The sequence below is a fragment of the Rutilus rutilus genome, assembly GCF_951802725.1.
Source record: "Rutilus rutilus genome assembly, chromosome: 1".
NCBI classification, from domain to species: Eukaryota; Metazoa; Chordata; class Actinopteri; order Cypriniformes; family Leuciscidae; genus Rutilus; species Rutilus rutilus.
Window position 1 is genome coordinate 27,722,859 of NC_140209.1, and position 27,026 is coordinate 27,749,884.

Here is a 27,026-nt window from a genome sequence, read left to right on the forward strand (position 1 = left end):
ATCTAAACCCGAGAGTCTTCTAACAACATGCAAACAAAACTAAACTGATGGAGGTCAGAAATAAATAAAAAACACAGCATCATCATTCTGCCTCTCTTACCTCTGTGAATAATTTTCAAGCTTTCTTTTAAGTGGTTAAGTGCTTTCACAGTCTGAAACCGACACAGAAGAGCACGTTAATGAACGCTAACCAACGCGTCGCTTATTAAAAGCTCTGAATAAAATATGCAACTCACAGCTAATGTTATTTTCCCTAAAATCTCCTCTGGAATCACTTCGTCTAAAGAGGAATAAACGTATTTGTAGAATTTGTCGAAGGAGATAGACATGAGCTCCATGCATATCCAGCAGTCCCCCTAAAGAAAAGAAAAGAAGCACAAAACCAGTGTTTATGTGTTTAGAGAGACTCTCTCTGAAAACATGAGAAGGAAAGCAGACGAACAGACGAACCTCTCTGAAGAGAGCTCCGTAAAACTGGACGATGTAGGGGCAGTCGCTGCTCCTCATGACCACGTCGAGATCCATCAGCAGCTGCTTCTGCTCGCGCTCGTCTACCGTCGACCTGATCCTCTGTACACACACACACACGAGCTTTAAACATGACCGTCAGCAGAGTCTGATCCACATCGCAGCTTATTATTATCTGATTGATTTCATATCACACAGATAAGCACTGAACAAATGTATTCAGAGGCTGTTTGAAATGAGAGAGTCAGTATAAACCTATGGAGATGTACATGATAATGCAAACAAGGGCAAGAGCAAATAGAAACAATGGAGGAAGTGATGCTTATTATGAAAGAAAGGTCAGCCTACACCTTTTAATATGTAAAATTATTAGTGCTGTGCCTGTCAAATCGATTAATTGCAATTAATCATATCTAACATAAAAATGTGCTTTTATATATGAGTCTGTACATACACAAATAGGTATGCATTCATATTTAACATACATTTATATATAAACACACATACTGTATATACACACACATATATTACATAAACACACATTTTTATGCTAGATGCGATTAATCGTCAAAAAGTCCTCCAAATAGATGTTTACATAAATGGTTGACAAAACAGAAGCACTTTGTATTTTGTACATTATTAATTTTCCAATTTAGATGGTCCAATTCTCCAGCCATCTAAAACTGCTAGAAGTCAAGTGAAGTGACCTTTACTTCTATAGAGCTTTATACAACATCACAGCAATAAAGAGGAAAATAACAGAATTAATGACGCAAACGTCATCAAATATGAGAAAGAAAATGCAAATTCTGCAGTAAAGCTGCTCTAAACAGGCAATAAAGTCATTATTCAGCTGAAGTTCAATATTGATTCAATTCTGTTCAATAACCGTGTTAAGTTTATCACTTATGAAAAGAGTTCAGTTCAGCTATAAGCAGCTCTACAGAACACAATAGTGTCAGAAGTACTAAACATTTTGTGGGCATAACTGTGTGGCCAACAAAGATAAAGGATCCTCTGTTCAGGTGGTACTAGTGGTGTCAAGCTACATTCTTCAATATTGTTTAGGGACCACCACGAACCTCACGAAATTGATCAAATCCAACTAATTATGCTTATTTTGACTCATTTTCTTGGAGGTGTACACACGACTTTCATTTCTAGTCTGGTAACCTGACACAACTTTGTCTACCTGGTCTATACTGACTCGGGGAGATTTGCATCCAGCAAGCTTGCCTTTTTTAGAAAGTTCTTGCAACTTTCGTGTTCAATTTTTATTCAATTTAATCTGTGAAACGAGTTTAACTTTCAAAAACAACCTGAAGTATAAATGAAACCAGTCAATAACTTATGATATCTGAACTCTTGAAAATAAAGCTTGATTTATTTACTTGATTTATACAAAAGATGATTTTCAGAGTGATGCCATAGATGGAAGAACCACAAAGAACCAAAAAGAAATTGTTTTCTTACTGTGTACATTTGAATATTCTAAAGAACCTTTTTCTACCATAAAGAACCTTTTGTGGAATGGAAAGATTCCATGGGTGTTGAAGGTTCTACATGGAACCATTGAAGCCAATAAAGAAGACATATTTGTAAGAGTGTGTCTTACTTTGACAGCCATGATTTGTTGACTGGGTTTGTGCACCATCTTGTTGACGGATCCATACGCTCCTCGGCCGATCTCCCCGAGATCCTTCAGGTCTTCCGCCGTGAAGTCCCAGTGCTGCTCCGGAGAGATCTTCAGCTTCCCAGACGACTCGATACTGTGTGTTCGCAGCCGTTCTCTGAAATACACAGACGTGCAATGCAAAGAGGTTCAGGGCTGAGCTTGGAAAGACCAAACCGAAGACTAGCCATGAGAGTTCAAGTTCAAATCACAAAAAAGGTGTAGAATAGAAATGCCACTATGATTGACTGATCATCACATTAATTCTGCTCAACACTTACACGAATCACGATTGTTCTCATTTGACAAATTTCTTTTTACAATTTTGCAGAATTATTGCACAAGAGAACGTCAACTCATACAAAGGGTTTATTTTACCTCATCTAGTTTCCTGATTCATTATATTTACCATACACATCACCATAGATTTTAGCAGATTAGAGACGGGCAACAATATAGAGGGAATGCATTGACGTCACTTTCCCGGCTGAGTGGCAGAAGAGCTTCTGCGTGACTGGATTTAACAGGGGAAACTGCAAAAAATTTGCCTGTGAACGCTTTATACAAATACAATATAATCCGGGTGATCACTTACATCAATGTTATATCATATCGTCAAGCCCTAAAACTTGAATAGTTTTTTGTCAGTGTTTGTTTAAAAACCAATTATGCAGAATATACAATGGTAAATGTTTAATTGAGATGAGTTGTCAAAACAATATATAACAATACAATATACAGGGTAAGATTTTACCCCTAAATTCAGCATATTGACACAAAATGATAACTGCAAATCCACCTTTCGCAGCCTGGAGTCCCATTGTTTCTATGAATTGCAGCGATTCATTCATTTCATTCATCGTTGCTCAGTCTTTTTGCCACTCAGTGGCCATAACCGCAGTCACTCCAGCTGACGATGACGACTTAGGCTAAGCAATAAGCCCCGCGATGCCGTGTTTTACAGTGGATTTAGAACAGCTAAGGGGCGTTGTTAGCTAAAATCCCTTTAGCTGTTCTAAATCCACTGTAAAACACGGCTTCAAGGGGCTTTATAAAATTGTTACTCCATAAAAATATTCATTTTAATATTTATTTTATTCAGAAAATAAACACCAGCATCAAAAAATATACAGTTTTATTACATGGATTGAATTCCAATGTAGAATCCGGAGTATAACACACTGTTGCCATGAAAAACAGAGCGTTGCTATGGACGCGGAACGGACTATTTTCTTTAGCGGAAGCAATACAATCGTTTTTAAATCAATAAACTCCTTTTTTTAAATCAATAATTTGTGTCAAATTATTGATTTATTTAGTAGGTAGCCATGTAATAAGCGGGATAATGTAGAGCGAGGCGGTACAACCCCTTCAGGCTGATTCAAGACCCCGACGCCTCGCTCTACATTATCCCTTACATAACACATGTATTCCTCCGCCAAGCAATGTAGTTCCAAAGAGGTTGCTAAGCAACACATGCAGCAACAAAGAATCACAAAAGGCAGTTGCGCAGTAACACTGATGTAATACGGTCACAGGTGTGTGTTTGTTGAGTAATTTACAACGGCTTTGAATGCGGCTCAACCAATCAGAGTCAAGGACTGGAACTATCCGTTTTATAAACACGCATAACCTCTAGTTTATATTTCATGACAGTACAAGCCATCACAGGAGTTGGATCTAAACTCTGCGAGAAGGTGATTGAGTTTGATCAATGTTTTAGTATCAGTCAGATGTGAAAGAGCCGTCAGATGATCCGTACTCACATGTGTGGGTTCTGGAAAGGAAGTCCGGCAGTGTTCAGGGTGATTCTGGAAGTAGTTTTGACTGGAGGACTGGCAAAGTTTAACTTCAGGGCTTTACGTTTACCTGACAGAGGAGGAAGAGACACAAACACACTCAGGCGGCTTGAAGACAAAGTTGCGGGTGTATTTTGTTCAGGCTGCCATAGGATGATGACGATGATGATGACATCTATAACTAAGCCATGGAAGATGTGGGAAGAGACAACAGTTGACTAGAGACATGCACATCGGAGCACCAGGAGAGGAACCCGAGAGCCAGATTTCCTAAAGCCATCGGGACACGCTGAGGGTTTGAAACATGTTCAATGTACAGTGTGGAAACACACGGACGACGACGACGGCTTTAGCAAATCTGGCAGCAGAGGACAGTGACTGCAGTCCGACATGCTCAAACCCTGCGCTTAACATCAGCAAATCTTTCACACCTACTGTGTGTCCACTCACGGCAGACAATAGAGCGTTACACAGATCTGATCACATCCGGACACAAAACAGGAGATACAGAAGAAACTTACCTTCACCTCATGCAAAACCCAAACACTAAATCATGTATGAATCCATCATGTGCACCACAAACGAGAAGGTGCATTACACTACAAATATCCCCCACGGCAATGAAGCCGATGCAAACAACATGACAACTAGTGATGCATTGACAACATTAAACAAAAGATTGAAAACGGAATTAAAGGTTTCATTGGCCAAACCCGAAAATAAAGTTTAGGTAATTATATCTGGGACATTTTTTTGTTTAAGGAGTTGTGTCTTCAGGAGATAAACTAAAGGTCTTTGTAATAAAGTTATTGATATTTTGACAAATTATACATTATTGCTACTCTAGAATCAAAAATGCATCAAAATGCATAAATGAAGAAGTGGCAATTAAACATAAATCTTTCCTCCGAAACTATTTCGGCTGAAACTTTCTAAAAAACTATTGATTGTGGTTGCCACAATTTTGGTGCATCACTAGATAAAACTTTAAAATAATGTAAAAAAACAAACAAATTCAATGCAGAGTTTTTAAGGAATACTGTATGTCAGAGTGCTGAATTATTACAAAAAATAATGCATTAAAGTGGGTTATCCGACTTATCATATCTTTAAATGAATTAGAGTCATATTATTTTATATCATTACATCCTTTTCCAACATTTTTGTATTTTGGTCAGTACTAGTACTCAGTTTTCTGAAGGTATTAAAAGTAATTTATGAGAAGAGAACATTTGTATTTTTTCTTTCTTGCTATATTCTTTTGCTATAATAACAGGGTAGTTTTGTGACACCATTTCTGCTCTTCTCATAATAAAGAGATGCAGAATTCAGCTCACAATTACAAGGAATTCTGGGATCGACTTTCAAAATGTTATTGTTATCAAAAAGTTTACAGAGATGTCATTCACCAAGCTATAATTCAATGCTTCTGTTTCCATATACACAAACTAGACTATGCGAATTACTGAAAATTAATTTATGTGACGATTGAGAACAAAAATACCTTCAGATTAATATAAAATTCATGTTTAAAGAGTCTTTTTGAGGGTTAACACATCTCTGTGAAAGTAAGGACTAGCCTATTTTCCCTCCACCACAAGAATGTGAGGATTCGAATACCAGAGGAACAGCATTTCTGAAATCTCACGGCATGTGCGTCCGTGTCCCAACAAGCTTGTGTTTGTTCCAGATGCACATGCCAAAAACATCCCAGCACCAGCAGTGCTCGAACACTAAACAAAATGCAAACCCAAGAAACCGGGAAGACAGCTACAACCCCCAAGGCAATAATCATCACTGCACCGGTTAGTAGAAAAGCCGTCTAAAACACCAGAAGAAACATCCACCAGAGCTTCCATCACTGTGTGTGAATCAAACACCACAAACTGATCAATACAGAAACACACTTGTGTGATTATTTCAGTAATCTGGATCAAGTAAAGGCTGATTTTGATGGATTTGATGGACTAAATCAAATGAAAGTGAGGACCAATCGACTGTCCAGAAGTCAATGGAAGCTCGAAGCTTTAGACTTGTGCCGATTTCTCGCTGAACTCCTCTTTATGTGGATGTCCGGTACAGATGAACATTTGAGTTATTATCAAACGGAAGAGCTGACTAGAGGTCGACTAATGTGTGTTATTTAATTACAACATCTAAAGAGAAGAGTGAGAGAAAACATAACAGCCTGATGATAAATGAGATGTGAGCAAAACTGCTGAGGAAATACTTATTGTACACAATATTTACTAAAAAACTAAGAATGGAAAATGAAATTAAAATTTTAGGGAATATATACGACTTGTTGAATGTTAAAGGAGTAGTTCACCCTAAAATGAAAGTTAAATCATCATTTACCCACCCTGGCGTTGTTCTAAAGCCGTATGCCCTTTATGGATCACAAAAGGAGAAATAAAAATAAAAAAGCCTCGCTCCGCCCGTCCATATAATGGCAGGGAATGGCGAACAGCATCAAGCTTTTTAAAAAAGTCCCATGTGACGTGCTGTATATTCCAAGTGTTGTCCAATGTACAAAATTCTTGACCTTTGAGAAATCAAGATTAACAAAAATGCGACACGAAATACACTGTCAAAAAAGTGGCTGTTTGGATTTAAATAGGCTAATGGTTAAGAGTCTATGACTGGATCATTATTGCAGTGATTATTATGTTTCTAGCATGTCATATGTTTGGGAACAGTAACTTCTAACCCTAATTGATGGAGTATGTCGCTTTTCATTTCATCCAACAGCCATGCATGAAGACACGACATCATGGCCATATTCCAGGAGGACAATGTCAAGATTCATCAGCCTCAAACTGTGAAAGAATGGTTGTGAGGAGCTTGAAGAATCATTCTCACACATGAATCGGCTCCTCTGAGTCCTGATCTTAAAGTTATTGATAGTCTTTGGGATGTGCTGGAGGAGACTTTACAGAGTGCTGGACTCTTGCATTGACAATACAAGATCTCATCTCCGATTCATGCTACACTCTCCATCAATTAGGGTTAGAAGAACTGTTGTCAAACAAATAACATGCTAGAAACATAATCATCACTGCAATAACGATCCAGTCATAGACTCAACAGTGATTTTTTATTTGTCCGGGCAGTGAACAACGGCAAGAAATCCCAAAGAAGTATCCGTGTACTTTCTTCACTGAATCAAACGTAACTGTTTGTCAGATGATAGTTATAATGACCGATGACAGATGTCAATGCGACAACTTCTTGTAACGACGAACACAGCGGATATATTCACCTCAAAGAAGAAGGAACAAGGGTTGCATCTTTTTGATATTTCTCAGAACTTGTGTGCTTTTTCTGGGCGAGACGGAGTAAACTGCGGCGCTAATAGAGTCTCACGAACGAATGTGTGCGTCGTAATCTCAATCTCACAGAAGATCAACAGCCATGTCAAGAAGTGTGTTAAATAATACATTCAATTTCAACACCAAACACCAAAAAAACACCAATCCCGATCGCATACACTTGGAATATACGGCACGTGTCACATGTGATACTTTTGCGTCTTTTAAAAAAAAGCTTGATGCTAGTCGCTATTCACTTTCAATATATGGACGAGTGCAAGCAAGATGTATATATTTTTTAATTCTCATTCTGTGGTCCATAAAGAAAGGCGGGCGTACGGCATTAGAACAACACCAGGGTGAGTAAATTATGCCTTTCATTCAAGGGTGAACTATCCCTCTAAGCTGATCTAGGACTCTCTCAGGACAGAGCGACTAACTCTAGCATGCAGAGCGGTCAGTCGTAGACCGGCACAAGTCTAGCAGAGCCCGCGTGAGGACAGATTAGTGTCGAGGACAGAGGACAGGCTTCCCCAGACGCGAGCACAGCGGACAGACACGGTTTAGGAGGCTTGGCTTACTTTGGGGAAGTCCAGACAGGTTTATCTGAAACCCTGGTGGTGAGAAGAACAACGAACACTTCACTCATCAACACAGAAACAGAGTTTGATCTGGAAAAACACCTTCATTTTGTCTCCATAACCTGACCTTCATAGCCATAAAGTTCCCATTAAACCTCAAAATGTAAGAAAACCGGCTCCCGTCGAGCATCTGAACCGCACTAAAGCAAACCTTTGTGCCGGGATGTGCATCAGCGAACCGGTAAACATGGGAAACATGCAGAGGAGTTTCACACACAACAGCAACCGGAAATCAGCAGAATGTAAAATAAAGGAAAATAACAGACTGAAAAAAAAAAAAAAAAACATGAAGAAGAAAAAATAAAATATCATATTCGGCAGTTCTGGGAAGAACAATTTCACAAGGTCTCACCGTGGTCCGGCATCAGGGAGGATTGTGGGTAAGAGGAGGCAAGAGATAAAGGAGAGAAATATCATGAGGGGAAATTATGCATTTCATTTCACACATTTTAAACATTCCGTCCAGCTGAACTTCAGAGCGTTAAGAAATGCAGCCTATGTTGGAAAGAGATTCATGTTAGGTTATGACAGATACACTGAAAAACATTGATTTGAACTCTACAATAACAGCTTTATTTACAACTTTGAAAACAAGGAAGTTTTGCAACACAAATACGTAATGAACATGATCTAGGTTTATCTGAACACAAGAACGCTGAGATTAACTTCATAAATCATGCGAAGATGATTCATGAGCGTTTCCTCCTCCTGTTCATGTGAAGCCAATGAATAACCTTCCCAACCAAACCAGGCAAATCACATCCGACAGAGTTTCAGGAAATACAGGAATGGACTGGTGTGATGTTGGAGAAGCACGGAAAGAGTGAGAAACTTTTTCAAACAAAAACAGGCCAAACACTGATGCAAAACTGAAGGGTTTTTACGTGGAGATTCACATTTAACTTCATCCAAGATGTAAAATTCATGGACAATAACTGTAAAGAAACTGAAACCAGAATTACATATGCAGTAGTTCTACACAATAACTGATCAGCAAACATGCACTGACACGTCATCATCTCATCATAAAACACGTCTGCTTCATATTTCACCACAAAACAAGAATTAAAAAATATAAAGAATTGCATGTAGTAAATAATTATCTTTACTGTTTTACTGTCATTTTTACTGCAGCACCTTAAAATATTAGTGTAGTAAAGCCATTTTAATACAAGAAGATCTGCATGAATTAAAAGCAGTAAAACAAATACTATCATGATGTATAAAAACTCAAATAAATATTAATACTCAAAGTCTATAGTGGCAGTAATAGAGGAACTGAAAAATCTTCAATATCAAGACTAATAAAACTACAATAATTGTAATGATCTTGTTGATGACTTTATGATAAACACAATTCAAACACATCGGTGTCCTTGTTCAAACCTGCAATCTTTCAGTCACCAGCTCATATCTTTTAACCACTACACCAAACCATTACCAAAATAAACCAAGACCATTGAAAGAGTCACATTTCAAGCTAAAATTAGTACTAATTATTGTCTGCTTTCCACACATATCCACATCTGATGTTAAACACACAAAATGTACACTATTATGGCTGGTCAATTAACCCACATTCTACCTTAAAAGATTTTATGGTAAAGTTACATGGTAGATAATGCCCTAAATGACTCGATCCCAAAAATATAAATCATAAACATATATAATGTGGTAACAATTTGTGTCATAAAAATACCCAAATAAAAATAGACAGATAAACAGATTTATGTTGTAGTTAACGTCAGGGGTTTTCAAAATGGGGGCGTTGAAAAGATTAGAGAAAAAGAGTGTAAAATAAATCATAAGAAAAAAATGTGCTTAAAATAAATAAGGAAATAAATAAATAAATGTTTTCTTAAAATAAGTTTTCTATATATACTTAAAGCATGTATAAATAAATCAATTAATTATAAAAATAAGATACAAATAAATTAAATAAAAATTGATTAAAATAAATAAGCAAACGAGTAAATATATAAACAAATAAAAATAAAATAAAATAAGTAAAGAAATTAGTAAATTAATAGGCTAAACAAGGAAATTAGTACAATAGTAAAGTACAATATTGTGTAGAAAAAACGTAATGTAACAGTACATTTTGGACATTTTTAATATTATGTTTTCATTCGCTGGTATAACTTGCGTATTAACACAAGAAAGTATAAAGATGTCTTTTAAATGTTGATAATCATATTTGGGGCGCTTATTGGCATCTAAAAGATTGAAACCCCTGGTTTATGTGATTGATAAATCATCTAGACTAGCATCTTTCCATTGATTCAAGTGTCACTTCCTTAAGAAATCAGCTGTAAATATGTGTGTGGTGATCCACAAATGATTTAAACAACATCTTAATCTTTTCATTGATTAATAAACAACAGTTTAATCCCCAAAGATCCACGCGCATTTACCTGAATTTCACATTAGCATTAAGGTATCGTTAGCCTGTTAGCCCTCCAGCTAAACATGTCAACAAACTCCAATGACAGCCAGAAAACAAACAACGGCATTAAACGAATTAATATAATACTAACAGAGACATGGACATACAAAATATTAATTTATAAACAGTTTGCATAGTAAATAATGCATTTATGAGGCTGAGAATTGAAATGTTCGCAGGCCTGTCAGTGTTTGACTAAATCAGTTAGCCGAGCGGCTAACATTAACAAGACTCTCACATCAGAATGAAAACTACAAGTGTAAAGGCCACTGATTTGAAATAATACTAACATTCAGAGCTAGTAAATGCGACGCTAAATCAATGGCTGAGTGAAAGCTGCAGCGCTGATAACGCAGTGTGTGTGAGATGTGTGTAAACTGTCATCGGATCTGATGATATAACGCTGCGGCTCGGGTGGTTCGGGCGGTTCGGGTGTGTTTCTGACCTTGCATGCTGCTCATGGTGCTCATGCTGCTGCTGCTGATGTGCTGCTGGCTCTGGCTCGGGTGCTGCTGTGCGGAGGAGGAGGATGAAGATGATGAAGGGTTACTACTGGAGCTGGACGTCGCCATTTGGGTTTGACTTCCAGCAGCCAGCGCTGGGCTGCAATGCAGAGAGAGAGACAGACAGCAGACTCTCTCTCTCTCTCTCTCTCTCTCTCTCTCTCTCTCTCTCTCTCTCTCTCTCTCTCTCTCTCTCTCTCTCTCACACACACACACACACACACACACACACACACACACACAGTTGGAAAGTAATTTGTGACAGGAAAAAAACAAACAAATATTAATTAATATAATATAAAACAAAACATAACATAACAAACCAAATAAAATATAATAAAAAATAATAATAAAATGCCATATAACAGAGCAAACCAAAACAAATAAAATGAAATACATATAATAAAATAATATAAAATAACACAAAACAGAGCAAAACAAAACAGAACAACAGAAATAAAACAGAAATAAAATAAAATAAAATAAAATAAAACATATAATAAATATTGTTACATTTTTGAACAACATTCAGCGTGACCTAAAGATGTTCTTCATTCACCAACACGTCACAAATGCTGCAAATGAAGGAGGGAATATTTGAAGGTTTACCAGAATTGACCCAGACCATGAGAATGACCATGCCAATAATGAGGAATTTAATGTGAATAGAATAGAATAGAATAGAATAGAATAGAATAGAATAGAATAGAATAGAATAGAATAGAAAATGACATGCAAATAAACCAAATAAATATAGTGCAGAAATAGAAAACTAAATAAATCAGTATGGTATTCAGCTTTTAACTGGTTTAAAAATATAATATAATTAGGCAATATTTAATAAAATATAATTAAATAATTGATAATTATATTTACAAAAAATATAAAATAACTTATATAATTAAATTAAATAAAAAATGATTAATGAATGAACATGTATTTATTGTTTGTTTGACTGATTCTCGTTTGCCCTGTAAATCCAATGCCCTGTAAGGACAAGTGTCGTAAACTTCATTTCCCATAATGCTTCATCCCGCATTCCGTCATATCCTGAAAACTGTACAGTTATAAAGTTAAGTGTGTTTAGTGTAGAGAGATGTTAATAAACTCATATGAATAAATGCACAGGAGTCCAAATGACGAACAAGATCAATGTCTCGTTTTCTCAGATCATCTGGAGAGTCTGTGATTTATGCATGTCAGTGTTTTTCTCGCTGGCGACTTTCGTGCAGGCAAATGTTATTTCAGGTTTATTTGCATACAACGAACATAAATTACATGAGAGGTGATTACTGTTAATTAACCGCTTATTTGTGTGTTTATCTTCAGATAAATGATCCGGATGCTGTTTTGTGGATGGTGAGGCTTCACTTTCACATTAAATGAGAAACATTTCCGCTGCTCTATAACATGTTTGTGGTCTGATATTGTTTTATGTTTATTTCTGCAGGGTTATGCTGTTCCAGCTGGATTGTGCTTTTTGATTTGCTGTCAACAACAAATAACAGGAAAGAAGAAAGTGAAGAAGTTTTTCATGAATCCAGCTGAGCGATTCTGCCATCTAGTGGAGTAGAAACACTCCTCATCTGTCAGGAGACACAGTTATCATGCAAATATCAACACAATAACTACATTTTAATACGATTTTGTTATTATGATATTATTTCTGGTTCATTCATTCAAAAGTCAAGTGGAACACATTGCATTGCATTGTGGGATACAGTATTCCCGTACATTATATTGCTTATTTTAATAAATGTAGGTCATCCATCCAGATGTTTTGTGCAAACAGAAAATGTGCAGATTATGAATACAAATAGTAGGCTAATAGTCAAAATACAGTTTCCCAGTTTATTAATTTAACATTAATACAAATATTATATACATGTTTTTACCTCATTAGAAATAATGGATGAATGTTGCAATAAAAAGACGAGACAAAAAATACAGACTGTGTTCAAACTAACAGTAAATAAAGACTTTTTCAGCTTGTTCTTCACACACAACTATGACATCAGAACGCATTCATCATTCACACACAAAATCCCACATGTTTTGACCATCATTAGAGATTATGGTAGAATTTCGACTTATAAATGAATACATTTTATGATCTTTAGAGTCATTATTGTGGAGGAGGACGGCTGATCTGCATGTGCTTGTCGCCTCTACGTTTGCACTCATTCTGGGCTGGAAACTTTATAAGAAGGAATTACAGACATTGTCCAGCAAGATGAAGGAAGTAAGGAAACAACAACTCAGAGTTTTGAACCCAGATTCAGTCACATTAGAGGAAAAACTCAGATTTATTTCACCGGCGTAATCTTTGCTCTCAGGGAATGTTCTGGACTCTTGCTGACGGTTTTCTGGCTGCTGCTCTGCACACATTCAGGAAGGTAAATATCATTTTTTAATATCCATAAATGGTGTTCTGAAAGCTGTGATTCAGTATGAATGCTTCTCTGCTGTATTATTATTTTATTATGAGCATTAATATCTGTTTCATAAACACAATCAACACAAAAATATAACGTTTTATTACATGGCTTGGTTGAATTCTAATGTAGAATGCGGTCTGTTATTTCTTGATAACACACCGCTGCTAAGTATAACACACCGTTGCCATGAAAAACAGAGCGTTGCTATGGACGCAGGATTCTAACCGTAGAGACGGAACGGACTATTTTCTTTAGCAGAAGCAATAGCCTACAATCGTTTTTAAATCAATAAACTCCTTTTTAAATCAATATTTTGTGTCGAATTATTGATTTATTTGGTGGGTAGCCATGTAATAAGCGGGATAATGTAGAACGAGGCGGTTGTTACAGTGAATAACAACCCCTTCAGGCTGATTCAAGACCCCGACGGGGATCAGCCTGTCAGGTTGTATTCGCTATAACAACCGCCTCGCTCTACATTATCCCTTACATAACACATGTATTCCTCCGCCAAGCAATGTAGTTTCATAGAGGTTGCTAAGCAACACATGCAGCAACAAAGCATCACAAACAGTAGCAGTAACACTGATGTAATGCGGTCACAGGTGTGTGTTTGTTGAGTAATTTACAACGGCTTCGAACGCGGCTCAACCAATCAGAATCAAGGACCGGAACTATCCGTTTTATCCGAGTCTTTTTCTCTCATTGTTGATTATGTTTCTGTTTCCACTTAATCCAGCTGATTTTCCTTCGTCTTGTCACTTCTTCCAGCCTCCTGATCTTGATTCAGTAGAGGATTAATTTCATGTGATTCTGCTGAGTTCTGGTTCTGGTTTGATCCACTGGCTGAAGCTTCATCCTCTGCTGCATTCTGGGTTCAGGAGAATACATGTTTTAGTCTATTTATTTAGGACGGTTAACATGAAGCAAAGAGCCTTTTATTTGAGGTCAATTATAAAATCTTAAATCAATAAAACCAGCTAAAAGATATTGATCTGATAATCTGGTTCTGGTTCAGTTCAGTGACTGGAATGTCACCAGTTCTCGCTGCTTTCTGTTTAAGATGTATGTGTGTTTGATGCACGTTAAATATGAAGTAAATTCAGGTTGATTGTAAATCTCTAATCAATAACACTAACCTGACAAAACTGCAGACATTTTATGTCAGAAATCCCTGCGTGTTAAAAGCAGTGGGAGAAAAGATATTTTTATAAAATCATCAATGGCATAATAAATATATCTGATTCCTGAATTTAACAAATGGCTGAAATAAGTCATTAAATCAGTTTGAAATTCTTTATTATGAACAAAAAACATAATGACCAGCCTAAATGAATGTAAATAAGGGCATTAAACAAATGTTGTTGATGATTTGTAATAAAACAAATAATTCCAGTTGTACTTACAGGGTCCAAACAATGTCAAAATCAGCAGAGAAAAAGCAAATATGCTTTCAGAGGAGAAGACGACGACTCTCAGATCTCCAGCTGCACGCTCACCATTAACTGAAGATGACATTAAAATATTAGATTATAATCATTAGTAATATTTAAATTCATCTTTATAATATATTTTGTAATACTAACAGCATGAAACACTGCATCATAGTAAAATGTTGTTATTCACTCACCCGTTTTCAGTATCAGTTCAGTCATCAGTGTAACAGAGTTCAGTAAAACAACAGCAACTGATCCAAACACATACAACATCTTTTTAAAGGTGAGGGTCAGATCTGTAAAACAGATTTTTTTCTTATTTTTTTTTTATATCTAATATTAAAATATATTGTTTTGCTTTAGGTCATAAAACTGTTTCATTACCCACTAAAGCAAGTGTTAAAATCAAGTATAATGAATCAGTTCTCTTACGAGAGTACTCTCGTGTTGCGTAAGCTAGCTTACGCTACGGGAAAATCCATTTTCTCGAGAATAGCCAAAAAATTATCCTTAAGTTTTGCATTAATTTAAAACGCATTGCTGCACAGAGCAGACCTAGACGAGGTGGCTCGCGCACCGATTGGTTGCTCTGCGGCAACTGCTGCAGCCTATCGAGGGACTGCTCGTGACGTAAGCGCCAATGAGGGCGTGGGCACCCTAGCACGTCACGTCCCGCCAGAATGGGCGTGGCTTATGTCTATATAAGCTCAGTCCAGATAGGGTGTTCTTTGATTTTTCATCTCTTCAGCGAAGTACTCACATCGCTGGATCTCCGGAAGAAGCCTGCGTCGTTGAAGAGGCACTGCAGCGGGACGAGCCATCTGCATCGCAGAACAGAGTCTGAGGAAGCCGGCCGTCTTCACGCCGCCTTCAGCCGCCGTTCCTGCTGCGCCATCCGGCGCTTATATCCTTTTACAATCACTCACGTGTGTGTTCGCCGTCGCGACACCCGCGTGTTTTCTTCCTAAAAGAGCCGAGGCGCTGTTCCAAATGCCTCGTGTTTCCAATGCGGCTCGTGTCGAGCCCCTCTCAGCGACAGGGACTGCCACAGAGCTCGCGACCAGCTTTCTTACGTTCAGAAAGCCAACCCGCCCCTTGCAGTTCACACCCCTTCTGTGGCTCAGTGGTGGAATCTGAGACTTTCGCGCCAGAGACCCGAGTTCGAATCTCGGCTGTGCTGAATCTTTTCACCAAAGTAAACGAGTTCACGCTGGCCCCGCCAGGTGACTGGAAATGTTTCGCTCTCACAGTTCCCACAGCATAGGTGACTGGAGGAGTGTATTTTGCAGCCAACAAGCCCGTTATACAACCCGCTCGCCTGTGCCCTGACGCCATTTTCACGGCAACCCAGATAAATCTCTAAGGAGTATTATGTCTGTTATCCGGCTCACGCCGAAGGTGTATAAATGTAGGAATTGAGCCCACTTCCCAGTGCTCACCCCTACACATATGCACGGCCCGTTCAGTGACTCGCACTCATTCACGGCCCACATCAATAAAACCAGCTCAGGCTGCGTGCATTTCAAATGTAAGGAAAGTGCCCACTATTCAGTGTTCACTCCTACCCATAAACATTGCCCACTCAGTGACACACACTCACTTAGGGCTCCCTTCAACGTACACCCACTGTGCTTTAAGTGTAAGAAGCGCTCCCGCTATTCAGCGCTCGCACTTACTAAGAAACACTGCACGCCCTGTGTTACATACAAATATAGGGCGCCATTTGAGAGAACACTCTCCGCTCCACGTAGCGAGAGCGTCATGTGCGAATCAGCTGGCTGCCGTCAGCAGCACGCCGCCCCATGTGAGCGCTGTAAGCAAGGTGTTAATGCATCAACCCAATCACGCTTCTGAATTCCTGACAAACAGCGATCAGAGCCCAGATATCATTCTACCACTAGCCCTATGTGCGGAAGCATGGGAAAATATCCCGGGCGTGTCAGAATGGGTGTTGAACATTGTAAAGCGAGGCAATTCACTGCAGTTCGCTCGCAGACCTCCGCGCTTTCGAGCCAAGGTCGAAACTACAGTGAAAGATGAAGTAGCACACGTACTTCGCACCAAAATACCGAAACTGCTGAAGAAGGGAGCAGTAGAAACTGTCCCTCTGACTCTTATGGCCTCAGCCTCAGCAGTGCTTCGACTGGGCTCGCTTCACATGCGCCCACTTCAGTACTGGCTGAAGACGCGAGTTCCGCGTCGTGCGTGGGCCACTGGTCACGCACGCCTCAAGGTAACCCAGAACTGTGTTACAGCTCTCGGGCCCTGGAAGGCGATCGACTGGTATCAGTCAGGTGTGGATCTGGGAGCGATCTCGAAGCTGAAAGTAGTCTCGACAGATGCCTCCAACTCAGGTTGGGGCGCCCTATAAGAGGGCAGGCTGACGTTTGGCCTGTGGTCAGGTCAAGAACAGCGCCTACACAAACTGTCTGGAGATGAAAGCGGTCGAGAACACTTTGGAATTTTTCCTTCCCCTGTTAAAGGGCCATCACGTCTTAGTCCGCACGGACAATATGTCGGTGGTGTCCTACATAAACCGCCAGGGCGGTCTCAGATCACGGAACCTACACTCTTTGACGGAACGCCTCCTTTTGTGGTCCCTGAGAGCAGCGCACGTGCCAGGCTGTCTGAACGTGGGTCCAGACATGCTGTCCAGGGACAACGTTCCCCCGGGGGAGTGGTCCCTTCACCCTCAGGCAGTACAGCTGCTATGGGACAGCTTCGGCAGAGCGGAAGTCGACCTCTTCGCGTCATCAGACAATGCTCACTGTCCAATATTCTTTACAAAGGACAGGGCCACAACTGGCCCAGCTGCCCGCTTTATGCTTTTCCCCCAGTCGCACTGTTACCACAGGTAATCAAGCGAATCAGGGAGAACAAATGCTCTGTGCTCCTAGTAGCCCTGCTCTGGAGGAACCAAGTGTGGTTCCCGGAGTTGATGCAGCTATCGAACACAGCCCCGTGGCCGATTCCATTGTGGTAAGATCTCCTCTCTCAGGCCAAGGGCGCGATTTGGCATCCTCGCCCCGAGCTTTGGGCCCTACATGTATGGGCCATCAATACGGATACCCGTTGACCTCCCAGTAGGAGTGTTAAACACAATTACACAGGCTAGAGCTTTCTCTACTAGACGGCTCTACGCTTCTAAGTGGTCAGTGTTCTCCGGCTGGTGCTCAGCTCGAAACTTGGATCCACAATGCTGTGGGGTGACGGAGATTATCTTCTTCCTACAAGAGCTTTTGGAGCAGGGCAGATCCCCCTCCACGCTCAAAGTGTATGTTTCGGCCATAGCTGCGTTAGGAAAGCTATGCATGGTCAGTCACTGGGTAGGAACGATCTTATCATCCGCTTCCTGAGAGGGGCGAGGAGGTTGAACCCCCCTCGAACCCCTTTGGTTCCTGTGTGGGACCTTTCCACGGTCCTGGAGGCCATTAAATGCGACCCCTTCGAACCACTAGTCAGTATATTGCGGTATCTTCCGCTTCCGTTTTTCTGACGGCTCTCGCCTCGGTTAAACGAGTGGGTGACCTGCACACACTCTCTGTGAGTACCATGTGCCTCGAGGAGTCATCCTCAAACCGAGACATGGCTATGTCCCCAGAGTGCTCTCCACTCCTTTCAGAGCACAAGTTATTTCCCTGTCACAGAGTGCATTATGGGTATAAAAGAGTGAATCATACAGCAAAATAAACTGTTCACTCAGAATCTGTTGTCTTGTGCATTGCTCTATTGTTTTCAGCATCTGCAGTGAGAGTCTACGGATCAGAGAGAGACGCCAATGACAGTGCACTGACACCAAAGATCCGTCATAATGAAAATCACTTTTACACCCGTAGCATACTTCACGAGAGCTGAACTAGTCATATTCAAACCTGAGATCAGGAGGGAAAACAATTCATACAGATAATTGCAGTAGATGATCGAAACTGTACCCAGATCGCGTCCCTCAATGCATATTGCAATCATCCACAGCACTTGCAGAAATACAGCCGTACAGGTCCATCCTGCAGCATCTGCACACAGAAGTGTGTGTTTATTATATACTCTTAGATTTTATTATATTAAGAATTCAATGAACTGTACAATTCATGTTCAAAATAAGTGAAAGATATGAACCTTCTGCCCAGAGATGTAATTAGATAAATACGTTTTAATAACTTATTTTATTAGAAATGTAATTGTACCATTTTCATTTTTCAGTGATGTGATGTAGAAATACACCATTACTGCAGTCATGATAAACATGAAGATCATCCATGAGGTTATATTGAGCAAATTTGAACCTAAAAAAGATTAGAATAGTTTAATTCAATAATCTGTTCAAAATAGTTTACTTGGATATTTAAATCTGTAAATATCAAAGCAAAATCACTAAACGTGAATATAATCATGTAACAGAGAAACATCCCACAACTGAACCACAAATCAAACGTCTGATTCACCCATAATGTAGATTATAGTTCTGACCCATACATTCAGATTAGACTTTAACACTGACCTTTGAAACATTCAGATTTAACACTTTTTATTTATTGAAGGCTTTAAGGATTCACAAGTACTGGAACCGTATTCACTCATTGATCACACTGAACTATAGTCAGATGAATTCATCTCATACTCACAGCTTTTATCTTTGTTTATGTCCCTCAAACAGGAAAATGACAGAAAAAAGAACAGTGGGAAAATCATGCTGATAAAAAACCCTAAAATCAGACAAACAACATTCATGTAAGATTTCCAGAAACCCTTTTCAGTAACAGCAGAGACATTCGAACAGCAAGGATTTTAATCATGAAAATGCATTTTTCCTCTCATTTATTTATGAAAAAACATCAAAATTAATTCTCATAGTTAAACAATTAATGCTTTTCTCATTTGTGAATATTTTTCCTTTTTACTCCTCATAAATGGCACAGATGTGATAAAGTGTCACTGACCTCCACTGGCGGCTCCAAAAGCGATGAACAGGAGGGTGAATTGTAACGAAGGCAGAATGAAAAAGCTGAATGCAGCTACATCAGTTACTTTATCCCATATCCATTCCCATATCTCTCCACCACACGGCATCTCCATGTTTTTAGTAAATACTAGAAAATGAAAAATACATTCATTCAAATTTCTTAGATCTAATTATTTATAGCGGAGATAGTAATATTATATATATATATATATATATACACACACACACACATTAACACTAAGTCATCATTATTCTACAGGAATACATATGAAATCATTGACAGTTTACTCGGTTGTTACAAAAGTTTACAATAAATGTTTCTGAGCTTCTGAAGTGATAGGCTACTGGTCAGAGATGTTCATGTATTTCAATGAAATTAGTGTGTGTGTCAGTGTGTGTGTGTGTTTGAAACAATTATTGATAAGCTGATAAAACAGTTTCACAGCACTTACTCTCTACAAATAAAACGTGCAGAAATACTTACAGTAAATGATGAAGATGACACAGAGCAGAATCACGACTCCAAACACGGCCATTATCGATATGTTTTCAGACTCTTCATACTGTACAATATTTCTCCGAGCACGACTCAAAAGAACTGAAACAGAACAACAGCAAACCTTAAACCACAGGGCTGTTGAACGCTTTATTCTGATTGGCTGATGACATTCTAATGTATGTGATTATTCAATAAAAGCTATGCAGCAGATCCAGGCAGGGTTTGACTTGTATCAAAGCTCATACATGCACAGAAACTTGTCAGCTCAGCGCTACCTCAAAAGTTTATCCATTAAATAGATTCACAACTGAAACATAACATTTCTTAGTAGTGAGGTGGTAACACATGATTTCTCTCTCTTTCAGAACGCTGAATTATTAAAATTTACACACCCAAGGTGAAACAGCATTAACACCAACCATGATTTCTAAATAAATAGATAAAGTAGCAGCACATGATACACTGAAACGTTTATCTAATGTTGTTATTTTTACATCACTGCAGATAATTTTAAACTATTGTTCAATAATGACAGCATGATATACATGATCATATGGAGGATTTTTTTGATTTACCAACCTGAAAAATAGACCACCATAAAAATGATAAATTCAGAGAAAAGTTTGACGTCTGTGAACAGAAATGGTTTAAAACTAATGAATATATATAAAACATATTAGAGCAAATCAATAATAATTCATTTCCACATTGTTGAATGTAAAGGAAATGTCTAAAAATCTCACAAAGATCACTGATATAGAGATTAGGGAGATGTCAGCCATTATGTGAAGACACCTGCATGAAACAAAAAAATTCAATAAAAAATCCAAACCTGAAATCTTCTTTAAATACGGTGCAACGTGTATCACCATCAGAGGCCTCAGGATAAAAAGAGCACAGCAAAAGATCGTCTCATACAGAAATCCTGCAACAAAACAAGATTATTGTGTATTGATTGGCTTGAGACCCTTTGACAGTTTGCTATTTAGCAGCCTTATGCTAAAATACTGTTGTTGTTTTTTCCACATCAAACACACATTATGACGAAAGCAAAACCCTGATTTGTGATAATATCGCCAATGACTTATACAGCCAAGTTGATTGTACATACAAATTTAAGGCAGCATTTTTTTTTTTTTACAGTGTGGAAGTCAATGTTTGTTTCCCAACATTTGGTTTTCAACTTTCCCAACAAGAAAGAAAGTCAAAGAGGTTTGAAATGACATGAGGGTTTGTAAATGACAGAATGTTTTGAAATATCCTTTTATGGGTCCGAATACTAATGCAATGTCTAATGCAAAAGCACTTCAGCATAAGGCTGCAACATAACAAAATTTGGAAAAAAGGTATTGGTTTTCACAAGCTATTGTACTTCAAATATCCAGTGAAAAGTATATTTCTTACTGTGTGATTGATATTTGATTTACTCACCTTCTGTAACACCCCAGAGGACAAAGGCCCCAAACATCATAATATTGGGAAGAAACACATGAATAAACCCAACAGTCCTGACACGTTTGGTTGCAGTAGAGTCTGTTAGTGAGGAGCAAAATAATTATTTATAACTTGTTTTGTATTGTAAGAAATGATATTTACCTGTTTTAAAAAAAAAAAAAGATTTGCATGCGTTGATGGAAATGCCATATAAAGGCAAACAATAGGAAATTCCATATAAAATATTGTACCTGACTTCCTTTGTTCATGATGTAGAACAGTAAAATGAGCAAAATTTGTGAAAAGAGAAAAGGGTGAACTCATGAACTTAATCTGTGCAACCTGAGGCACACAAGGGTGGAGAAGAGGGGATAAAACCACAAATGAAATTAAGACTGATGAAGACTACAGTGAAGAAGGGGAAGAGTGTGAGAAGATGACGACGGCGTATACAGAGGAAGCCATCCGGCGTATCAAACGTGAGCTAAATAGAATTGGAATTCACCAAAAATAAGTATAAAAGACTGAGGAATAAAGCACTTCTCAGATGCTGCCTGCATTGAGAGATTGCTGGTTAGAGCTTAATTATTTAAGTTTTAGATTAGGATTAGAATTTTTTCAGGATCACTATCGTTAAAAATGATTAAGAATTAACAACAGTTTGGATTGGTGGTATGGTCTGTTCTGGGCAAGAACTCTCTGTGCATCCATGCAGCATAAAGGGTAAAGAGAACAGAACCAACAAATGTATAGCAGATGTCATTAGTTTTCTTTATGACAATAATTTAATGTAACGATATAATTCAAAGTAAATGAGTCTGATTCGAAGAAGAATATCAGAAGGCCAAGTCCTAACTGGACAAGAGGTGGAGCTGGGGATGGAGGAGGGTAATTAGCTTCTGAGCAACGCAATAAAGCTGTTGCTTTAGTGTTAAAGGTAAGATAAAAGAGACACACCACGTAACATTCCTTATTGTTTTAAAATATAATAGATAATTTTCAACTATTTGTTTCATTATAGTGAGAACAGATAAAATGTATTAAGTGAAGTCTAAATTATTTTTGTGTAATTGATTCACTCTGCACTTTCGGTAGTGCATGCTCATGTTGTTTAAATTCAGTACTTTGTATGTAACAATACATAACCATGATATTGTCACTCATCCTGACTCTGTTGTAATTTTGACAAGCTTTATATGAAGGTTGTTGGTGATTTTCTGAATTTACAGTGAATAAGTCTTTTGAACATACCTGTACTTTGTGATCTACTGTAGAATATTATGAAGGGCAGAAGTGCAGATACAGATGCAGCAATACAGAGCATCAACACCATTATGTGTGAAAAAGAGAAACCTAAAACATCAAGTCAATTTACAATCATTTAAGTGAGTTACACTGTCCAAATTAAACACTAAACAAAAAAGATTAATTGAACTTCTGCCGACACCGAAATGCTTCTTTACAAATTATGACAGGTTTGTACTAAAATGTAATCAGCACTATAGTGCAAATAACAGTATAAAAAGAATGGGTTCAGAAAAAGAAAAAGTTCAGAGTGACGTCCTCACCATCATACGCAGATATGGAGCGATTCGATCCTGATACTAGCAGACGTTCTGAAAGAAAATAAACCCAAATGTTTAAACACAAATGTTTTCATGAAATACTAAATAAACTCTCTACCAGAACTAATTAGGTTTTTACTCACCAACATCTTTTATTTGAACCAGAGTTTCTCCAGAATCCTGCTGACTGTAAACTTTACATGTGTAATTTCCCTCATCTTCAGCTGTCAGATTGTCCAGACGGAGGGAGAAGTTTCCATGTTGAATCTGATCAGTAAAGAAATGAGCTCTATCATGATAATCCTGCTGCTGGACCTCTGCTCGACTCTCACCATCTTGATACAGATGAACCAGAGCCTTAGTGTCTGTTCTTCTCCATTCCACCTTCAGATCCTTCACTGGTAAAGGTTCATCAACATAACAGGGCAAAACCACTGAAGATCCCAGAGGAGCAACCAGAGGACCAGAGGGACCATTTAAAATGAAGCCTGAAAATGAATAAACATTATTCATTAAATAGCCTACTTGGCTGTTCAGGAATAAATATGGAAATTATGTTTCTGCTGTAAAATATCCATTAAGAAAGAGGGCAAGAAACATACATCACATCAATTTGCAGTCAAATGAATTTGGTACAAATGGTTGTTTATCACAAACTTATAAACAAACTATCCATTTTACTTTGATAAAAAGGCCAGAGTTTCAGTTGTGTAAACTGATTTCTTTAATCCAGTCAAATCCAGGCGTTGTATTAGCTGGAGCCAGTTTTCAGTCAGACGTCATATTTTGGTTGAAAATGAAAGTCGGGTTGAGGTCTAAACCCAACATTTGTTTAACGTCAAGCTCCAATGTCATAAAGATGTTGAATTTTGGTTGGAATAAGCACCGCACTGCAAAAAAAGTGTGAAATGCATGGCAGCACATTAAATCTCTAAAGGTCTATAAGCAGAGGAGGCTTAAACAACTCCACAAACAGCATTACCAGCTTCACTTATTAGTACTAACCAGGGGGCCGTTCTTTGTACGTTGCTTAAAACATCCGAGATCAAATTACACATCCAAGATGATATCATCATGCTAATCATGATCTGGCTAATTAGGTTCTTCGAACACACCTGCCGGATATGATTAGTATAGATGGATTGAGTTATCTGAGATAATTGCGCGTTCATGCGCTGGTTTAAAAGGGGATATGTATCGATAGTAGAAACATTGATCAGCAACGCTGCTATTGGCTGCTCAGTGTGGCCAAAGAGCGCGCTCAGTTTTTCTCCTCAGCAGAGCAAGAACTAATAATCAAAGTTTATTCGGAATTTTAATGTTTAATCAAAACGCCAGGGAACACCTCAAAGTCTGCAAAAGCCAGGAGAGAGGGCTGGCAAAAAGTAGCAGACAATTTAAATCCATTAGAAGTGGCCATGTTAGATGTTTTTGTCACTTAAGGCCCGTTCACACCAAGCAAGATAACGTACTCGGTTACTAACGTAACCTCGGTTCTCTCTAGAGAGAGGAACGAGTACTGCGTAGAATACGCTAGGGGAAAATCCTTTTCCACGAGAATACTGAAGCCAAAAAATTATCCTTAATTTTGTATTAATGTAAAACGCGTTGCGGCAGCATACAGACATAGGCGAGGCAGCTCGCGCGCCTATTGGCTGGTCTGCTGGCAACTGCTTAAGCCTATCGAGGGAGACCTAGAGTGACGTCAGACCCAATGAGGGCGCTTCGCGCCCTCTGCGTCACGTCCCTCCGAAACGGGCGTGGCTTAGGTCTATAAATACCGCTCGCAGGCTTCATATCTCTTGTTTTTCATAGTCGAAGCAACCAGAGCGCGTGCATGCACGGCAGGATACGCAGTACTCGTTCCTCTCTCTAGAGAGAACCGAGGTTACATTAGTAACCGAGTACGTTCTCTTACGAGAGATACTCTCGTACTGCGTAGAATACGCTAGGGGAACCTACTGTAAAACGCCGTGCGTGCTGGGATCTGATACTATAGACTCAAGGGTGACAGCCCAGAGTTCATACAGTACACAATCACCCAGGGGATTCACAGGGAATCCTGGAAGAGGAGGGGTTAAGCCACTATCTTCCTAAATGGCAGCATAGAGCAGCACTGCAATACTCAATAGCTGCATAACTGACAGTGTCAGTTTATGAGATTTGGCCGTACTAGACCGACAGTAGTCTGGCCTGTAGTGCGGGAACCTCTAGGTTGTAAAACCTTATAAATGTAGACGGAGAGGCCCAGCCTGCCGCCATACAAATATCTTGCAAGGCAATCCCACTTGACCAGGCCCACGATGAAGCCATGCTTCTCGTGGAGTGCGCCTTGACACCCAGCGGGCACTGCATGCCCTTGGTTGTGTAAGCTAGCGCTATTGCGTCCACTATCCATCTGGATAGGGTCTGTTTCGAAGCGGCTAGTCCCTTAGAGCGCCCGCTGAACGAAACAAAGAGCTGCTCCGTCTGTCTGAAAACAGACGAGCGAGACACATAAGCTCTTAATGCCCTGACTGGGCAAAGGGAGCTTTCGTCCATATTTCCTTCAGTGACCGGCAGGGCAGACAGGGAGATGACCTTTGCTCTGAACGGTGTATTGAGGGATTTAGGAACATAACCGTGCTTAGGTTTGAGTATAACTCTAGAGTCATTCGGCCCAAATTCCATGCACGGCGCGCTTACTGAGAGCGCGTGTAAGTCCCCTATGCGCTTCACTGAAGCGAGAGCCAGAAGAAACGCCGTCTTGAAAGACAGGTGTTTAAGATCAATCTTCTGCAAGGGCTCGAATGGATGACCTTTCATGGCTTCCAGTACCGTAGAAAGGTCCCATATAGGGACTGTGGGAGGTCTGGGAGGATTCAGTCTCTTAGCTCCTCTAAGGAAGCGAATGACTAAATCGTTCCTTCCAATAGACTGGCCAAGCGTGGTCGAAGAGAACACTGCTATGGCCGCTACATAGACTTTGAGCGTGGAAGGGGACCTGCCCTTATCCAACAGCTCCTGTAGGAAGGAGAGAACCTCCGTCACACCGCAATGCAGGGGTGACACACCACGAGCTGTGCACCAGCTAGAAAACACCGACCATTTGGAGGCATAGAGACGTCGCGTAGACGGAGCTCTGGCCTGCGTGATAGTGTTTAACACTCCCTGTGGGAGGTCAGCGGGTACCCGTTGATGGCCCACACATGGAGGGACCACAGCTCTGGGTGAGGATGCCAGATCGAGCCGTTGGCTTGAGAGAGGAGATCCCTCCTCAGAGGCACTGGCCACGGGGCGGTGCTTGCTAACTGCATCACAATTGGGAACCAAGGTTGGCTCGTCCAAAGTGGTGCTACAAGCAGCACTGAGCATCTTTCTTCCCTGACCCGTTCTACCACCTGTGTCAGGAGGGAGACGGGGGGAAAAGCGTAGAGAGGACGGCGAGGCCACTCGTGGGTCAGCGCGTCCTTGCTCTTCGAGAAAAATTCTGGACAGTGAGCGTTTTCTTGAGACGCGAACAGGTCTACTTCCGCTCTGCCGAATTTCCTCCACAGCAGCTGGACTGTCTGTGGGTGCAAAGACCATTCCCCTGTCGGAACCTGGTTCCTGGACAGTCTGTCTGGCCCTATATTTAGGAGCCCTGGCACGTGCGCTGCTCTCAGCGAGAGCAGGTTGCTGCGGGCCCATATCAGGAGGCGCCTGGTTAGCCTGTACAGAGTCAGGGACCTGAGGCCGCCCTGGCGATTTATGTAGGACACCACTGAGATGTTGTCTGAACGTATTAGCACGTGGTGTCCCTTTATCAGGGGACAAAAGCGTGTGAGCGCTTTGCTCACTGCCAACATATCGAGGCAGTTGATATGTAGGAGCTT

At 39.6% G+C, this 27,026-nt stretch overlaps 2 protein-coding genes and 1 long non-coding RNA gene across 5 annotated transcripts in view; 1 reads left to right on the top strand and 2 right to left on the bottom strand.

The window, feature by feature from the left end:
* map2k4a (mitogen-activated protein kinase kinase 4a) overlaps window positions 1–11,007 on the bottom strand; it is a 16,960-nt gene extending 5,953 nt beyond the window's left edge. Inside the window, exons 1-7 of one of the 3 annotated variants that reach the window (XM_084388139.1) lie at window positions 10,783–10,992; window positions 7,832–7,864; window positions 3,907–4,009; window positions 2,084–2,258; window positions 451–570; window positions 237–356; window positions 101–152 (exon numbers count right to left, since the gene is read on the bottom strand). In XM_084388139.1, the coding sequence (XP_084244265.1) occupies window positions 101–152; window positions 237–356; window positions 451–570; window positions 2,084–2,258; window positions 3,907–4,009; window positions 7,832–7,864; window positions 10,783–10,909 (730 nt within the window). In that variant the 5' untranslated portion in view covers window positions 10,910–10,992. Of the gene's footprint in view, window positions 1–100; window positions 153–236; window positions 357–450; window positions 571–2,083; window positions 2,259–3,906; window positions 4,010–7,831; window positions 7,865–10,782 lie in introns of all 3 variants that reach the window. The other 2 variants (XM_084388140.1, XM_084388141.1) reach the window with 2 other exon arrangements.
* An 890-nt stretch (window positions 11,008–11,897) lies between these two features.
* On the top strand, window positions 11,898–13,157 carry LOC311277798. Its single transcript, XR_014625330.1, has 3 exons — window positions 11,898–12,072; window positions 12,170–12,199; window positions 12,291–13,157. It is a non-coding gene; the product is annotated as an uncharacterized lncRNA (long non-coding RNA).
* Window positions 13,158–14,008: 851 nt separating this feature from the next.
* Window positions 14,009–20,408, bottom strand: LOC311304493 (uncharacterized protein; the record flags this gene model as incomplete). The annotated part of the gene is made up of 9 exons (XM_084431524.1): window positions 20,159–20,408; window positions 19,652–19,801; window positions 19,337–19,417; window positions 18,899–18,997; window positions 18,647–18,727; window positions 14,909–15,010; window positions 14,685–14,783; window positions 14,418–14,452; window positions 14,009–14,149 (listed from the first exon to the last, which is right to left on the bottom strand). Exons 1-9 carry the CDS (start codon window positions 20,208–20,210, stop codon window positions 14,009–14,011), a joined length of 840 nt encoding a protein of 279 aa, XP_084287650.1. The 5' UTR covers window positions 20,211–20,408.
* Window positions 20,409–27,026: the final 6,618 nt, after the last annotated feature.